General features: G+C 43.3%; 6 protein-coding genes across 6 annotated transcripts; 4 read left to right on the forward strand and 2 right to left on the reverse strand.

Annotated features, from left to right (window-relative positions):
* Positions 1 to 34: 34 nt before the first annotated feature.
* Positions 35 to 1,003, forward strand: EAE98_009351 (uncharacterized protein; the record flags this gene model as incomplete). The annotated part of the gene is made up of 4 exons (XM_038956972.1): positions 35 to 120; positions 178 to 332; positions 396 to 738; positions 787 to 1,003. Exons 3-4 carry the CDS (start codon positions 482 to 484, stop codon positions 1,001 to 1,003), a joined length of 474 nt encoding a protein of 157 aa, XP_038806739.1. The 5' UTR covers positions 35 to 120; positions 178 to 332; positions 396 to 481.
* An 893-nt stretch (positions 1,004 to 1,896) lies between these two features.
* EAE98_009352 (uncharacterized protein) lies at positions 1,897 to 2,181 on the reverse strand (the record flags this gene model as incomplete). The annotated part of the gene is made up of 1 exon (XM_038956973.1): positions 1,897 to 2,181. One exon carries the CDS (start codon positions 2,179 to 2,181, stop codon positions 1,897 to 1,899), a length of 285 nt encoding a protein of 94 aa, XP_038806740.1.
* A 527-nt stretch (positions 2,182 to 2,708) lies between these two features.
* Positions 2,709 to 5,815, forward strand: EAE98_009353 (uncharacterized protein; the record flags this gene model as incomplete). The annotated part of the gene is made up of 3 exons (XM_038956974.1): positions 2,709 to 2,897; positions 2,951 to 3,279; positions 3,343 to 5,815. 3 exons carry the CDS (start codon positions 2,709 to 2,711, stop codon positions 5,813 to 5,815), a joined length of 2,991 nt encoding a protein of 996 aa, XP_038806741.1.
* Positions 5,816 to 6,228: 413 nt separating this feature from the next.
* EAE98_009354 (uncharacterized protein) lies at positions 6,229 to 6,899 on the forward strand (the record flags this gene model as incomplete). Its single annotated transcript, XM_038956975.1, has 2 exons — positions 6,229 to 6,774; positions 6,846 to 6,899. The coding sequence occupies 2 exons, from the start codon at positions 6,229 to 6,231 to the stop codon at positions 6,897 to 6,899; spliced, it is 600 nt and encodes a 199-aa protein (XP_038806742.1).
* A 448-nt stretch (positions 6,900 to 7,347) lies between these two features.
* Positions 7,348 to 8,917, reverse strand: EAE98_009355 (uncharacterized protein; the record flags this gene model as incomplete). Its single annotated transcript, XM_038956976.1, has 2 exons — positions 7,348 to 7,889; positions 7,958 to 8,917. The coding sequence occupies 2 exons, from the start codon at positions 8,915 to 8,917 to the stop codon at positions 7,506 to 7,508; spliced, it is 1,344 nt and encodes a 447-aa protein (XP_038806743.1). The 3' UTR covers positions 7,348 to 7,505.
* Positions 8,918 to 9,698: 781 nt separating this feature from the next.
* Positions 9,699 to 10,600, forward strand: EAE98_009356 (uncharacterized protein; the record flags this gene model as incomplete). Its single annotated transcript, XM_038956977.1, has 2 exons — positions 9,699 to 9,927; positions 10,011 to 10,600. 2 exons carry the CDS (start codon positions 9,699 to 9,701, stop codon positions 10,598 to 10,600), a joined length of 819 nt encoding a protein of 272 aa, XP_038806744.1.
* Positions 10,601 to 11,672: the final 1,072 nt, after the last annotated feature.

Below are 11,672 nucleotides of genomic sequence, written 5' to 3' on the forward strand. Positions count from 1 at the left end.
GAGGGATTGTTTGTCATACGACTTTTTAGATTCAAGTTGTGGCTTATTTTTATATGTAATCTGTATGGGAAAAAATTGTTTATTTATTTAAAGGAATTAAATTCCGTTTCTACATACAAGGTACGAGTAGTATATGTGATAATTCATTGGTAGTCGTATGTAGTAAAATCATCATAGCCATGAAGTTGGAGCGTATGCAAAGTACGACTCTACTTACTCAATTATATACAACTCATCCAGTTTCTTCCCCTCTTATTGTTTGCTTGAGAATCAGACATTCAAGAATACGACGACCTCTCACGAACAATTCATCGTCGGATGAGACTTCCTTGGTATGATTTAAAGCTACCTACTCTCCTCTACTCTCCTCTACTCTATTTGACCTTGTCTTTCAGCTGGAAATCCTTAGTCGAGGGGCAACTCACAAAACCACCTCAAGTCGATAAACCTGATGGTCTCCAAGACCATCTGAGTATACTGTATGATGGACACAAACACATCAAGTAAATTCGACGAGAACCAAACTTCAAATGATTTGCTCAATAGATGCTGGGGTCGTCAAGACTGCTGGGATTGTTTGTCAGTAGGCCCTTGCTCGTGGTGTGCCGTATCCTCTACCTGCGTTCCAAATACTTCTCCGATGAAGATCCTCGCACCTATTTTCAACAGTAATATTTGTCCTCTCTGGTCTGAACGATGGGAATTGAGAGCGAGACCTCTAGGTTGTCACGTTTCAACGTAAGGCGCTCAAGTCGATCCCATCCATGTGTTTCAAGACTAATCAAGGCTCAGCATCACATTTTTGACATTTCTTGGATCAATTTATGGAACACTTTTGGCATTGGGGATTATCCTTCTCGTAATGAAGTGCTTGGGAACTGGAGAAACAAACCAAAGGTGGTGGAAGATATCGAGACAGTATCCAAGGAGATTCTGGAAAAAGAAGGACTCGGGAGTGGTTGAGGCAGATGATTCCCCAGAATCTCGTCCATTATTAGAATAGATTTGGAGCAAAGTATCTCAAATGAAGTGATGGCTTGGCCTATGGATACAGAGTTCGATAATTAATTGGCTTCGTAGCTCTTTCCCCATTCTCTCGTGTCTCTTTCCCACTCTCAGATTCCTGCCCTATGATACCTGTCTTGGCTGACCCTTCATTAACGATTTCGGTGTCTCTCTCTACAAATTCACATTGTAAAGTTCTTCGCCTTCTGGGTTTCATGTACAAACCTTCCACTTCCCCAGAGAGGTCCATTAAACACATCAGATTGGTGATATCACTACCCCTCTGCGATTATTTTCTCCCACGCGACACCCAGACCCCCCATTGGGTATTCCTACACTCTCTTCTATATCTATTCAGAGAATGTCTCATAATTCTTCTACCGATCCTGTGCCTCTCAGAATCGCTCTTCATGTTGGCCCTATGAGTTCTCGCGCCCTCTTTTAGTCTTTGACCCTCCTGTAGCCTTCTCCCATGCCAACTCTGTTACCCTTCTATCGGCTAGACACCTTGCAGAACGATTCAACTCCTGATCTCACAAGAACAATTGGGATGATCCCCTGGGCCTGCAATAGTTGAAGACAGAACGTTCGCGATAAAGCTCTCCTGTGTCTCCACTTTCTGCAAGAAATATAAGAGATTCATATATCTCCAGCACGTCGCTCAATACCTTCACCCAATTATCATGCATACAATGAAGCTGCATTTCGACGCCGCCATGGCGAAAGGGTAAGCTCTTGGAGTATTCGAAAGCAACCATGTATTCATTGAAAGTCAGATAATATTTGTGAAATTGAATGCGTAAATTATATTTGCTAATAGAACGAGACAGAGACTTCACAGGGCTTTCAAATGACGCATAAATGTTATCGAATATCACAAATGGCACTCCTTTATCCAGAGCTCACTGGCGGAATAATGGCTACCTCATCCCCTTCTTTAATGATTACTTCCGTGCCATCAGAGCCTGTCTCTGGAACATCAACATACTCCAAGTTGATAGTCACTAGGCAACTGCGCAAGACGTTGTCTTTCATTCCACTGTAGCGATCCTCTAAAGTCTCAAACAATCGTGAAAGAGGGAGAGGGGCAGAAAAAGTCTCGGAATCCTTCGAGGTGTATGAGCTAGCAGTAGCAAAATAAAGAACAGTGAATTGTCCTTCCTTGAAGTCAGACATGCTCTCCAAAAAAAATCTGTGAGAAACAATCATTAGTCAAAGGCCATGATCCAATAGGATACGAATGTGCAAGAAGTTATGAAAAGTCAGAGATCTTGGTGTAGACCACAGCGAAATACTGTCGAAACAATATATCTTCAGGTAATACATGCTAATTTTTGTTCATCATACAAGTTGTATTGCAATAGAAAGAGAAGCTTCCGAGTGATACTAGACAGCTAGAAATGTATCTTACCTCAATATAATAGCTAAAGAGCTTCAATTCTTGTTGTGCCAGTATTATGAACTGATGGCTGGTGGGAAAGATTTACCAGTTGACGTTGTGCAAAGAAGAAAAAGTAGAAAATAAATACTGAGACGGTGCTCTAGAGGGAGCTTGGACCAGGTTTTGATCATCTCACGTGCGAACGCGATAACGTCGTGTAAAACGTTATCTCGATGAATCGGAGAAATTTTGCCGATCAAATACCTCACATTTCCAAAAGTCTACATAAGTGCTTGCCAATTGTCACAAGTGTTTGAAGACTATGTTGAGAACTTCCCAACTCTCAAGAAATAATGTGCGACCATTCGTTTGCTGGAAGTGTTGCGCAAACTTTAATTCCGGGGCAATAGTTGGAAGGCGACAACTACCACAAGGCCTAGACGGAAATGGTCAATCGAGGCAAAAGACAATATTAAGGCGAGGTACGAAGTCGTTCAGCACCAGCCATGTAGTAAGTAACACTTTTCATTCGGTCAAATTTTACTTTTCTGACTTAGTTTTCAGAGCCGAGCCGAAACAGAGACGCAAATTCGCAGACTTCCCGGTTTGTCTGATGTTTTGTACAGACGGAAGGAAGGGTTGGTGCCACTTAGAAAGCGGCTAGAAGCGTGGGAGGCAGAGCATGCCAGTAAATATATTCCTGTCACAATCAATGACGATGCTTCACCCGGAAGTTTGGACAATGCCAGCAGTCGAATCCAGGATAACAAGTTCGAAATCGATGACGAAGAGGATGCAGTGCATGATGACATCTCGACTGTTAGATTTGATGATTTGGTCGATGTTGGAAGTAGGCGCGGGTTTTTGATTCCCGGGGATCTCGTTGAAGTTATGTGTGTTTACTCACTATATCCCCCCCTTAGAATTTAGATGCAGAACTGACATAAGTCGACTAGTGGCAAAGGGCAGAGACAAGAACTTGCAATATATATACGCGATGTCGGCAGACTTGCCGAATTCTATACAATGTCTGGCACGTTGATTAAGGGCTCCATGAAAGCTACACACTTTTATGTACCAGGCTTCGTTAGCAACGATGAATTGAACACAATTCGACCTTTTCTATTATTGGCGGAAGCTGGACAATCGGATGGGTCAAATATACACAAATTAGATCAACAAATCCCTAGAGAAGCGACCAAGTCTATGTTGGAAAAGATGCATAGGTTCTGGGATGAATCTGAAGAGCTTTATCAAAGCACTTTTTCCAAGCTAGATCATGCTCACAATCTCGTTGCCAAAGATAAATCTTACCGGTATGCTACATTAATTGAGCTGGCCAATGAAATTATTCCTCAAAGCAATTCAAATGCGGGGAATGGTTCACCTTCATACCCTGTATTGTATGCTCTACATCGTTCCCTTATGCGCGATGAAATTGGGTTTCGACCACAATTGAGGGGGGCGACTAGAACTGGCGGACAGTACGAGATTAGCTCCAAAGCAGAGGTAAAGAATATCATGTACGTTGTCCAGGAAGTTCGCAAGTATCAAAAAGCCTCGGAGACGAGTTTGATGTTGAAAAAGAGATCTCTACTTAATTGGGTCAAAGATTGTCAGGAGGTTATAGACGAGAGTCGCAAATCACGTCAACTCACAACCCATGGTACCATTAGACCGTTAACTACATCGGATGAGAAAATAAAATTTCCACGCCAAGTTGGTAAATCGCCATATACAGAGTTTTTGAAGTCATGGGCGGCTTTCCGAACCATTGATCGCAACTCCACAATAAATTCAACGGGCTCCAGCCTTCTTCGAATCATAGCTCGATACGAGGATTTCCAATTGGATCAAAGCACTGCATGGACTTTCTTGCAAGAAATTGGTGAAATTCATCCCACAACGAACCGGGTAGCCTATGATCTTCGGGTTCATAATCACGGGTGCAACGATATTTCTCAGAAAGACTCTTTTACTTCTGAAGATAGTATGTCGGCTCTTCGAGAGGACTTCCATCTACCGGTTTACTGTATTGATTCTGTAGATGCTCATGAAGTTGATGATGGAGTATCAATAGAACGCACTGAAACACCAAACGAGTATTGGGTTCATGTTCATGCAGCCGATCCTGCATCACGATTGGAAGCAAAGGGTGAGTTTGCGGATGAGATTTCAGATCGTACTGAAACCATCTATTCGCCAAAAGAAGTGTATTTCTTATTGCCGTCTGATTTCGTGCAAAATAACCTCAGTCTCGACACTAATCGTCCGTCTTTGACGTTTAGCGCCAAGATGAATTTGAATGGTGACATACTGGATACAAGGATATCTCCACGCACCCTTTTAGATGTAAAATTCATGACACCCAAGGTAGTTGCTGAAGTCGTTAGCGGAAGTGATTCTACAGACTCCAATATCACTTCTACTTCCAGTACTGTTGGGTCACCTATCGCCCATACTTCGGAGAAGAGGACTATGCTGTCAAGCCACCAGCTTTCTGACGAGCACAAGGAAGACCTTCGAATACTACACAGGATTGGTGATGCTCGGCTCAAGCAACGTATAGCTCATGGTGGTGTTTCCATGAGCTCTGCCAATGTTAATGTATCAGTGTCGCCCACAGCGGGAACAATTCAATTGCAAAAAGAAGAATCTAGTAGTCCGGGTTCAAAAATAGACGCAGTTGCACCACTTATGTTAATCGCCGCAGAGGTCGCAGCACGGTGGTGCTACGATAGAGGGGTTCCAATTCCTTATCGTGTCACTCCTCGCAACACAAGCAAAAAAGATCCCTTGGAATTCTATAGGGAAGTCGTATTGCCTTCACTGGACGAGCATGGTCACCCTCCAAATAATATTGCTCTGCAATATTTTCGATTACTTGGCACAATACTTCCATCCACTATCCCAGGCCCGCATGTGGCAGTCGGCGTCGAAATGATGGCCAAGTGTACAAGCCCTCTGCGCCGCTATGGTGATTTGCTACTCCATTGGCAAGTACAAGCTGCACTTCGGGAAGAAGCGCGCTTAGGACATGATCTTAAAAATAACACTAAGGAAGATTTCCTTCCATTCACAAAAGCCGAGCTTGATCGCATCATTTCCCATCTTGATGCTCGCGAAAGAATGATTAAACAAGGCAACAGGGATTCTATTAGACATTGGCTATGTCACTTTCTGATTCGCGCATGGCAATTTAAAGAGGCTCCTCTTCCTCCCACCTTCAACTTTGTAGCCAGCGAAGATGTTACATACAGTAGCACATGGGGCAAGCTGAGCTTTTTTGATGCCCCTGCAAAATTGGTAGGATCTGAGACTTTTGATATTGAGAGTGTCAAAGCTGGCGATCTACTAGAAGTCGAATTGGAGGATATAAATGTATACTTACGCAGCATAACTGTCAAGGCGATTCGTCGTTTGTCATAATAATAAACATTTGCCCATCAAATTTGATTGGATATATAGTCAAGAATTGATGCGACGTGTTCATTCGCTAAATCAGGTGGCCTTTCTTCAAACTGGACACCAATTGACAGGAACTATGTACGAAGCAGATGATTATGTTCCTGGCTATTGTTTCATGGTCGTTGTTTTGTTTGGCATTCAACCTCTTACAGGAATGTTATTGCCACCAAGGGCACGTTTTTACATTCCACAGGCAAATCTCCTACCATTTCTGTTCACTGGAATTTTGCCCCCCAGTGAGATTAATCCTCATAGATGACAATCTTCCTCTAAAATGTTTATAAATTACACGACGGTTAGATCAACTTGCCCCAGTCGCTCGTTGTATTCTCGTTTTTGACTGACCCACCAGACAATCACTTATAGCTACAGTCATGCAGTTTCAACCCTCCATTCTCACTCCTTTCCTCGCCCTTTTTACAAACGCTCAATCCATCACTTTTCCTGATATCAACATCCCATCCATACCTGACACGGCTTTCTTTGCTTCCTCGACAGATATAACCAATGGCAAATCATCCTCGTCCTCATATTCATCATCCTCTAGCTCTTTTGCAGACGGCCAAGGAAGCACCAATATCCAGCACGTTAGCACAACGTGTGATTCCGACGCAAACTGTGAAACTCGCGTCAATGGCATCGTTAATGGGACCGCGCTAGGAGCCACAACTCTTGGAACATCAACGGTGAGGATAATTAGCACGAGCACGATCCCGGGTGCTAGTGGGATCTCACATCAGAGTGAAGAGACTGCTGGTCCTGTGAGAAATGGAGGATTACTTGGAGGAAACGCAGATTTGACAACGAGTGGAACGGCGGGGAGTACGGTGATTGTTACGGAAACGGCAACTGCAAAGCCCACTGGAGTGGCGAGGCTGCAGGATGTGAGTAGTGAGGCTAGGAGGGGAATTGGTAGGATGGTATGTCTTCATTCGTATATGTTTTGGCTTGGAGAGGTGCACTGAGACTAACGAGCTAACTTCGGTTTTAGGGAAATATTATCACGCTGGCACTTGGGATTGCAATAGGGGCCTTGGCATTATAGGGATCAGCTTTGAGGTGTTTTTATTCTTCGTCTTGTGGGCAATGGTTAAGAATATGTGGTCATTGACGCTGTTCTTTCGCTTGAAGTAGAAGAAGCAGTACATAAAGATCGATTGTAGGATCGATTGTTAGACCGCTATCATAAAAGTCGTGCACTGGTCTTGGGATTCTGATCGTGGTTGCAGGAGTTGCTTGGAGTTTTCTAGGGTTCTTGGTACAGGAGAGGCTGACTGTATTTCAATTAAATAGATGTTTGACTTTATCTGTTAAATTGTCTTCACCCATACTTTCTGCGGTTCGAATTGACTTCCTTCCTGTTTGACAATGGAATAAACTACCAAAGTAACGATTGTAGCATCACTCAATGTTTCTCCTGTTTGTGGATAACCTTTTGTTAAGAGACTAACAAATTACAATAACTTTGGTCAGAGGACATTTTATTACCAATTTGCCTCAACAAAGAATGCACACTGGTTTGAATTCACTTTTATTATTGAAATTACATGGTTTGCTCGCTTTTTGAACCCGATTAAAATCGCACACATCTCCAACAACTAATATATACAGATCATTCTCATCTCAATAGTTCATCTTAGCTATTTGGATCTTACAACTTCGGGGCGTAAATCGAATTCCACGCTGCTCGATCTGCAGATTCCAATGGCTGTTTTCTTCCATCCCAGAATAGAGGACATAGCTGGAACCATTTCTCCCGGCTACAGATCGAATGGACCGATCGTTTGTGTCCCAGATCAACGTACTTTCCAATGGTAAGACCTTGGGCATTCTCGTAAGACAAGATGGTACCACCTGTTGCTTTGGGCTCACCAACTGCATTCACAGTTCGTGGATCGTCGAGGAATACATAATGGATACAGCTTGAATACCAGGCGTTAACACGCTGTGGGCCACGGAACGAAGCATCACCGACGAGAGAGTGGCGTCCGCGATCATAATCTCCAGCGTTGTAGTGAGCACCATAGTGATCCTCCTATGATACCATGTCAGTATTAATGGAATAACGCAGAATACGAGTCATGAAAGGAGATGCCAACTTACTTTCGCCCAGTAGAGCTCAAAATAGGAGAAGCGGGTATCGTTGAAGCGTCCAAATAGACACAGCACGTGAGGATCGAAGTTCAACTTGCGTAGATACTCACGATGCTGGTCCAATGTTCCAGTTTCGTTCCAGCCCTTAGCAACACGAGGATCATTTTGCCACGTGTTGAAGGTCTTTAAATGTGCATCGTTTTGCCAATCAACCACTTCGAGAGAGAAATGCTCGTCCAATTCGGGAATATAGCGACTGTAGCAAATGGATCCTGGGTGTGGCTTGGGACGGCGTGTTGGGTGGTGAGTGTAAACGGCTTCTTCGGGAAATTTCATGGTGAGTTGGTAGTTCTCGGGCATGACTGGATATTGGGCTAGAGATCCTCGGACTGGACCGTCGGTACCATCTCCAATTACCCAGATAGGGCGAGGGCCAAGTGGTGAGGCAGCTCCTTGCCAGAATGCACCTCGGAGAATCAACAATTCTTCGGTGGGCGATGCGGTTTTTGCTGCGCTTGAGAAACGCCATGGTTTTGGGTGTTCAATTCCCAAACCAGTAGATAGCAACTCGCTTCGGATAACCTCCTTCTCGGAGCCACTCAAAGTCAATCGGAAATACTCTATTGTTGGGTGGGCGAGATATATTGCGTGGACAACATTCCAGATTTGACCCAATGTAGGAGCATTGTTTCCAGTCCAATGGAACGTGGTTTGTGGGCTTCGACATGCTCTTCCCCAGGCGGTATTGTCAGATAGAGGGGGACACTCCTCTTCGCGCCTGGTCACCAAATCAAGCCATGAAAGAGAATCGGAATGTAATGGTTGAGGTAAAGACTTTACAGATGTGGGTTGCTGACTATCCAATGTCAAAGTATGTTTAGCTGGTGTTGTTTCCGTGTTGGTATTTACTCGATATGTAGTCAAAAAAGGATGTGGTAATTTTACCAGAGGGTATTTGTGTGGTGCCATCCTCGCAAAGTTTATGATGTGAAGTTTATTGAGAATATAGAGACACGATAAGTTACTGTCACGGCGGTTTATTGAAAGAGTTTGGATGTAAATAAGACACTAAAAACTACAACATGGTCTACACGAGTACATACAGTTGTTTTATTTACATTGGTAATAATGATTTTCACCAAGGATCGTGCAACACCATTCATGAGGATTGGACCAAGGCAAATTCCTGACTTTTTGACTTTTACGAAATATCGGTCTAGCAAAATAGAAAAACGCTCTAGATTTGTTACGGATTTAATGCCGGGGCAAGACAAACACAATGTCGTTGATCTACCTACCTTGGTATGTACCTCATACAAACCCCACTTCCATACAAATAACAGGAGATACTCGGACCGAGCAGGGTAATTGCAACGCTACATAGTAACTATTACTAAGTTACAACTGCATCCATACCTTTCTCAAGCCGATGTTCCGATACCGCAAATTCACAATCGCGAGTCAATTCGATTGTGCTTCAAATGGAGTCTTAGTCTCAGGGATGTCGAAGCGAGAGAAAGCTTTCTAGGAAAATGTACTAAACAAGAAATTAAGAACGCACTATCCATACATACATTTACCTGCCTCGAGCCCGATAGATGGTAGATGGTGGACGCACTGATCAATAAAATATTATAAAGTTGCATGACGGGAAGCTCGTAAAACTAGTCAAAATATTATCCTTTTCTACCTGTATGAGATTTTGCGTGGCTGGCAATAGTGACATACTCTACATCGACCCACTGTTAACATGTCTCTCAGATCAAGATCCTTGAATTTCAAACATTTCAATGTCTCTTTTCCTCAAGAACGAATTGTGCAGGTCACATTGAATAGACCCGAGAAGCTCAATTGTATCGATCAAGCCACGAGTCGGGAAATCCAAAAAGTATGGGAGCTTGTTGATCAAGACGAGAGCCTCTGGGTTGGAATTATCACCGGTGTGGGGAGAGCCTTCTGCACTGGAGCCGATTTACAAGGTTAGAAAACTTCAATATTCAGTTATCATTCAGTATCGAATTATACTTTTTGCACGAAAACTAATCTAAGCCGGCGAGAACAGAATGGAACGAGATGAATAGAGCAGGGGTTGTCAATGACATGTCTGCACCAGGTCTTGCAGGACTCCCACGTCGAAGTGGCAAAAAGCCTATTATTGCTGCAGTCAATGGCATATGCATGGGAGGGGGATTTGAAATGATAACCAATTGCGATATCGTAGTCGCTGCCTCCACGGCCGTCTTTTCTCTGCCCGAAGCGAAGCGTGGGATCGTTCCTGTGGCGGGGTGTCTACCGAGGCTAGTTCGCACCCTGGGTTTGCAACGCACATCGGATCTGGTTTTAACCGGTAGAAACGTAAGTGCTCAGACTCTGAGTGATTGGGGACTCATCACTCGAGTGGCAGAGTCTGGTACGGATGTTGTTGATCTTGCTATTCAAGTTGCTCAAGATATGTGCAAGAACAGTCCCGATGCGTTGATTATTGGTCGTATGGGTATTAGATTAGGCTGGGAAGCTGGAAGTGTAGAGGAAACTGTGTCGACTTTGGCTGATGAATGGTATCCTCGTCTGGTTAAAAGTTCTAATTTTGCCGAAGGTATTCAAGCATATGTGGACAAACGACCACCGAAGTGGGTAAACTCAAAGTTGTGAGAGGGTGTGATGGCGATTCAGGATCCTACAGCGCTATTTCAGAAAGGAAAAATGGTACTAGATAGGCTCGAGATACGCAGACGAGACAGGTTCCTTCGATGCAGCTGTCTATTTTGATGTGTTGAGAGAAAATTTTGAGTATGTAGTGGAGACAGCCAAGGAAAAGTGGAGAAGAACATGTAATTATTATCTTATCAGATGACATGGATAAATATCTAATCAATCTTATTAATTTATTTCGCTCAAAAATCTATACTAAAGTAGTATTTAGCAGGGACAACTCGAATAGTCATAACCGTATTGCTAGGAGTCCCGCCCCCCGAGGTCATTGATGGTAATCTATTATCTTATCAGATGAGATTGAAAAAGATCTGATAATATTTTGAGCCCCGTAACTCATCACAATCTGATAAAATAATAGAATATTGATACGTTATAGGAAAGAAGTCCGGGTCCATCTTTTACGTCATCTAAAATCTAATTCGTGTAAGGTGGATTTTGATACTAGCTCGGCTAGCTAATTATTATCAGATCCGATGACAATCATGGGATCAGCGGGGTGAAAATTTAATACTAGGATATCCGCTAGTGGGAACAGTTAGGCTCGAGCTAATGGAGAAGTCCCATTATTTCATCTTGTCAAACAACAAGGATGAATATTTTATGTCTTATATTAACTCACTAACCAACAGCTTCATTGAACTGTAGGCTAAAACGATGTCACTCTTCCCGGTCTGTTCTTTCCAGTTGAGTCATGGTGATTGCGTGTTTGGCGAGCTTCTATGCTCAAAGTCGCACTATCATGCCGCACCCACACACGTAACGCAATATGGATATTGATCCTGACCAGCACAAAGATAATAACAGAGATAGTGGCTTTGCTGCTTTACTCTCAAAGGAAGGAGGTATGCTATCATGATCTTTAATATCCGAGCACTCCGATTCCGAATCAAACATAATATCTCAATAAAGTGCAACCCGTGCAAATTTTAACGGAATTGAACACACGGGTGAATTTCAGCTTTTCCCCTCCAAATCTCAGATCACCGCCAAAACCCCACGACCATAAGTT

Source organism: Botrytis deweyae, assembly GCF_014898535.1.
Source record: "Botrytis deweyae strain B1 chromosome Unknown BDEW_027, whole genome shotgun sequence".
NCBI classification, from domain to species: Eukaryota; Fungi; Ascomycota; class Leotiomycetes; order Helotiales; family Sclerotiniaceae; genus Botrytis; species Botrytis deweyae.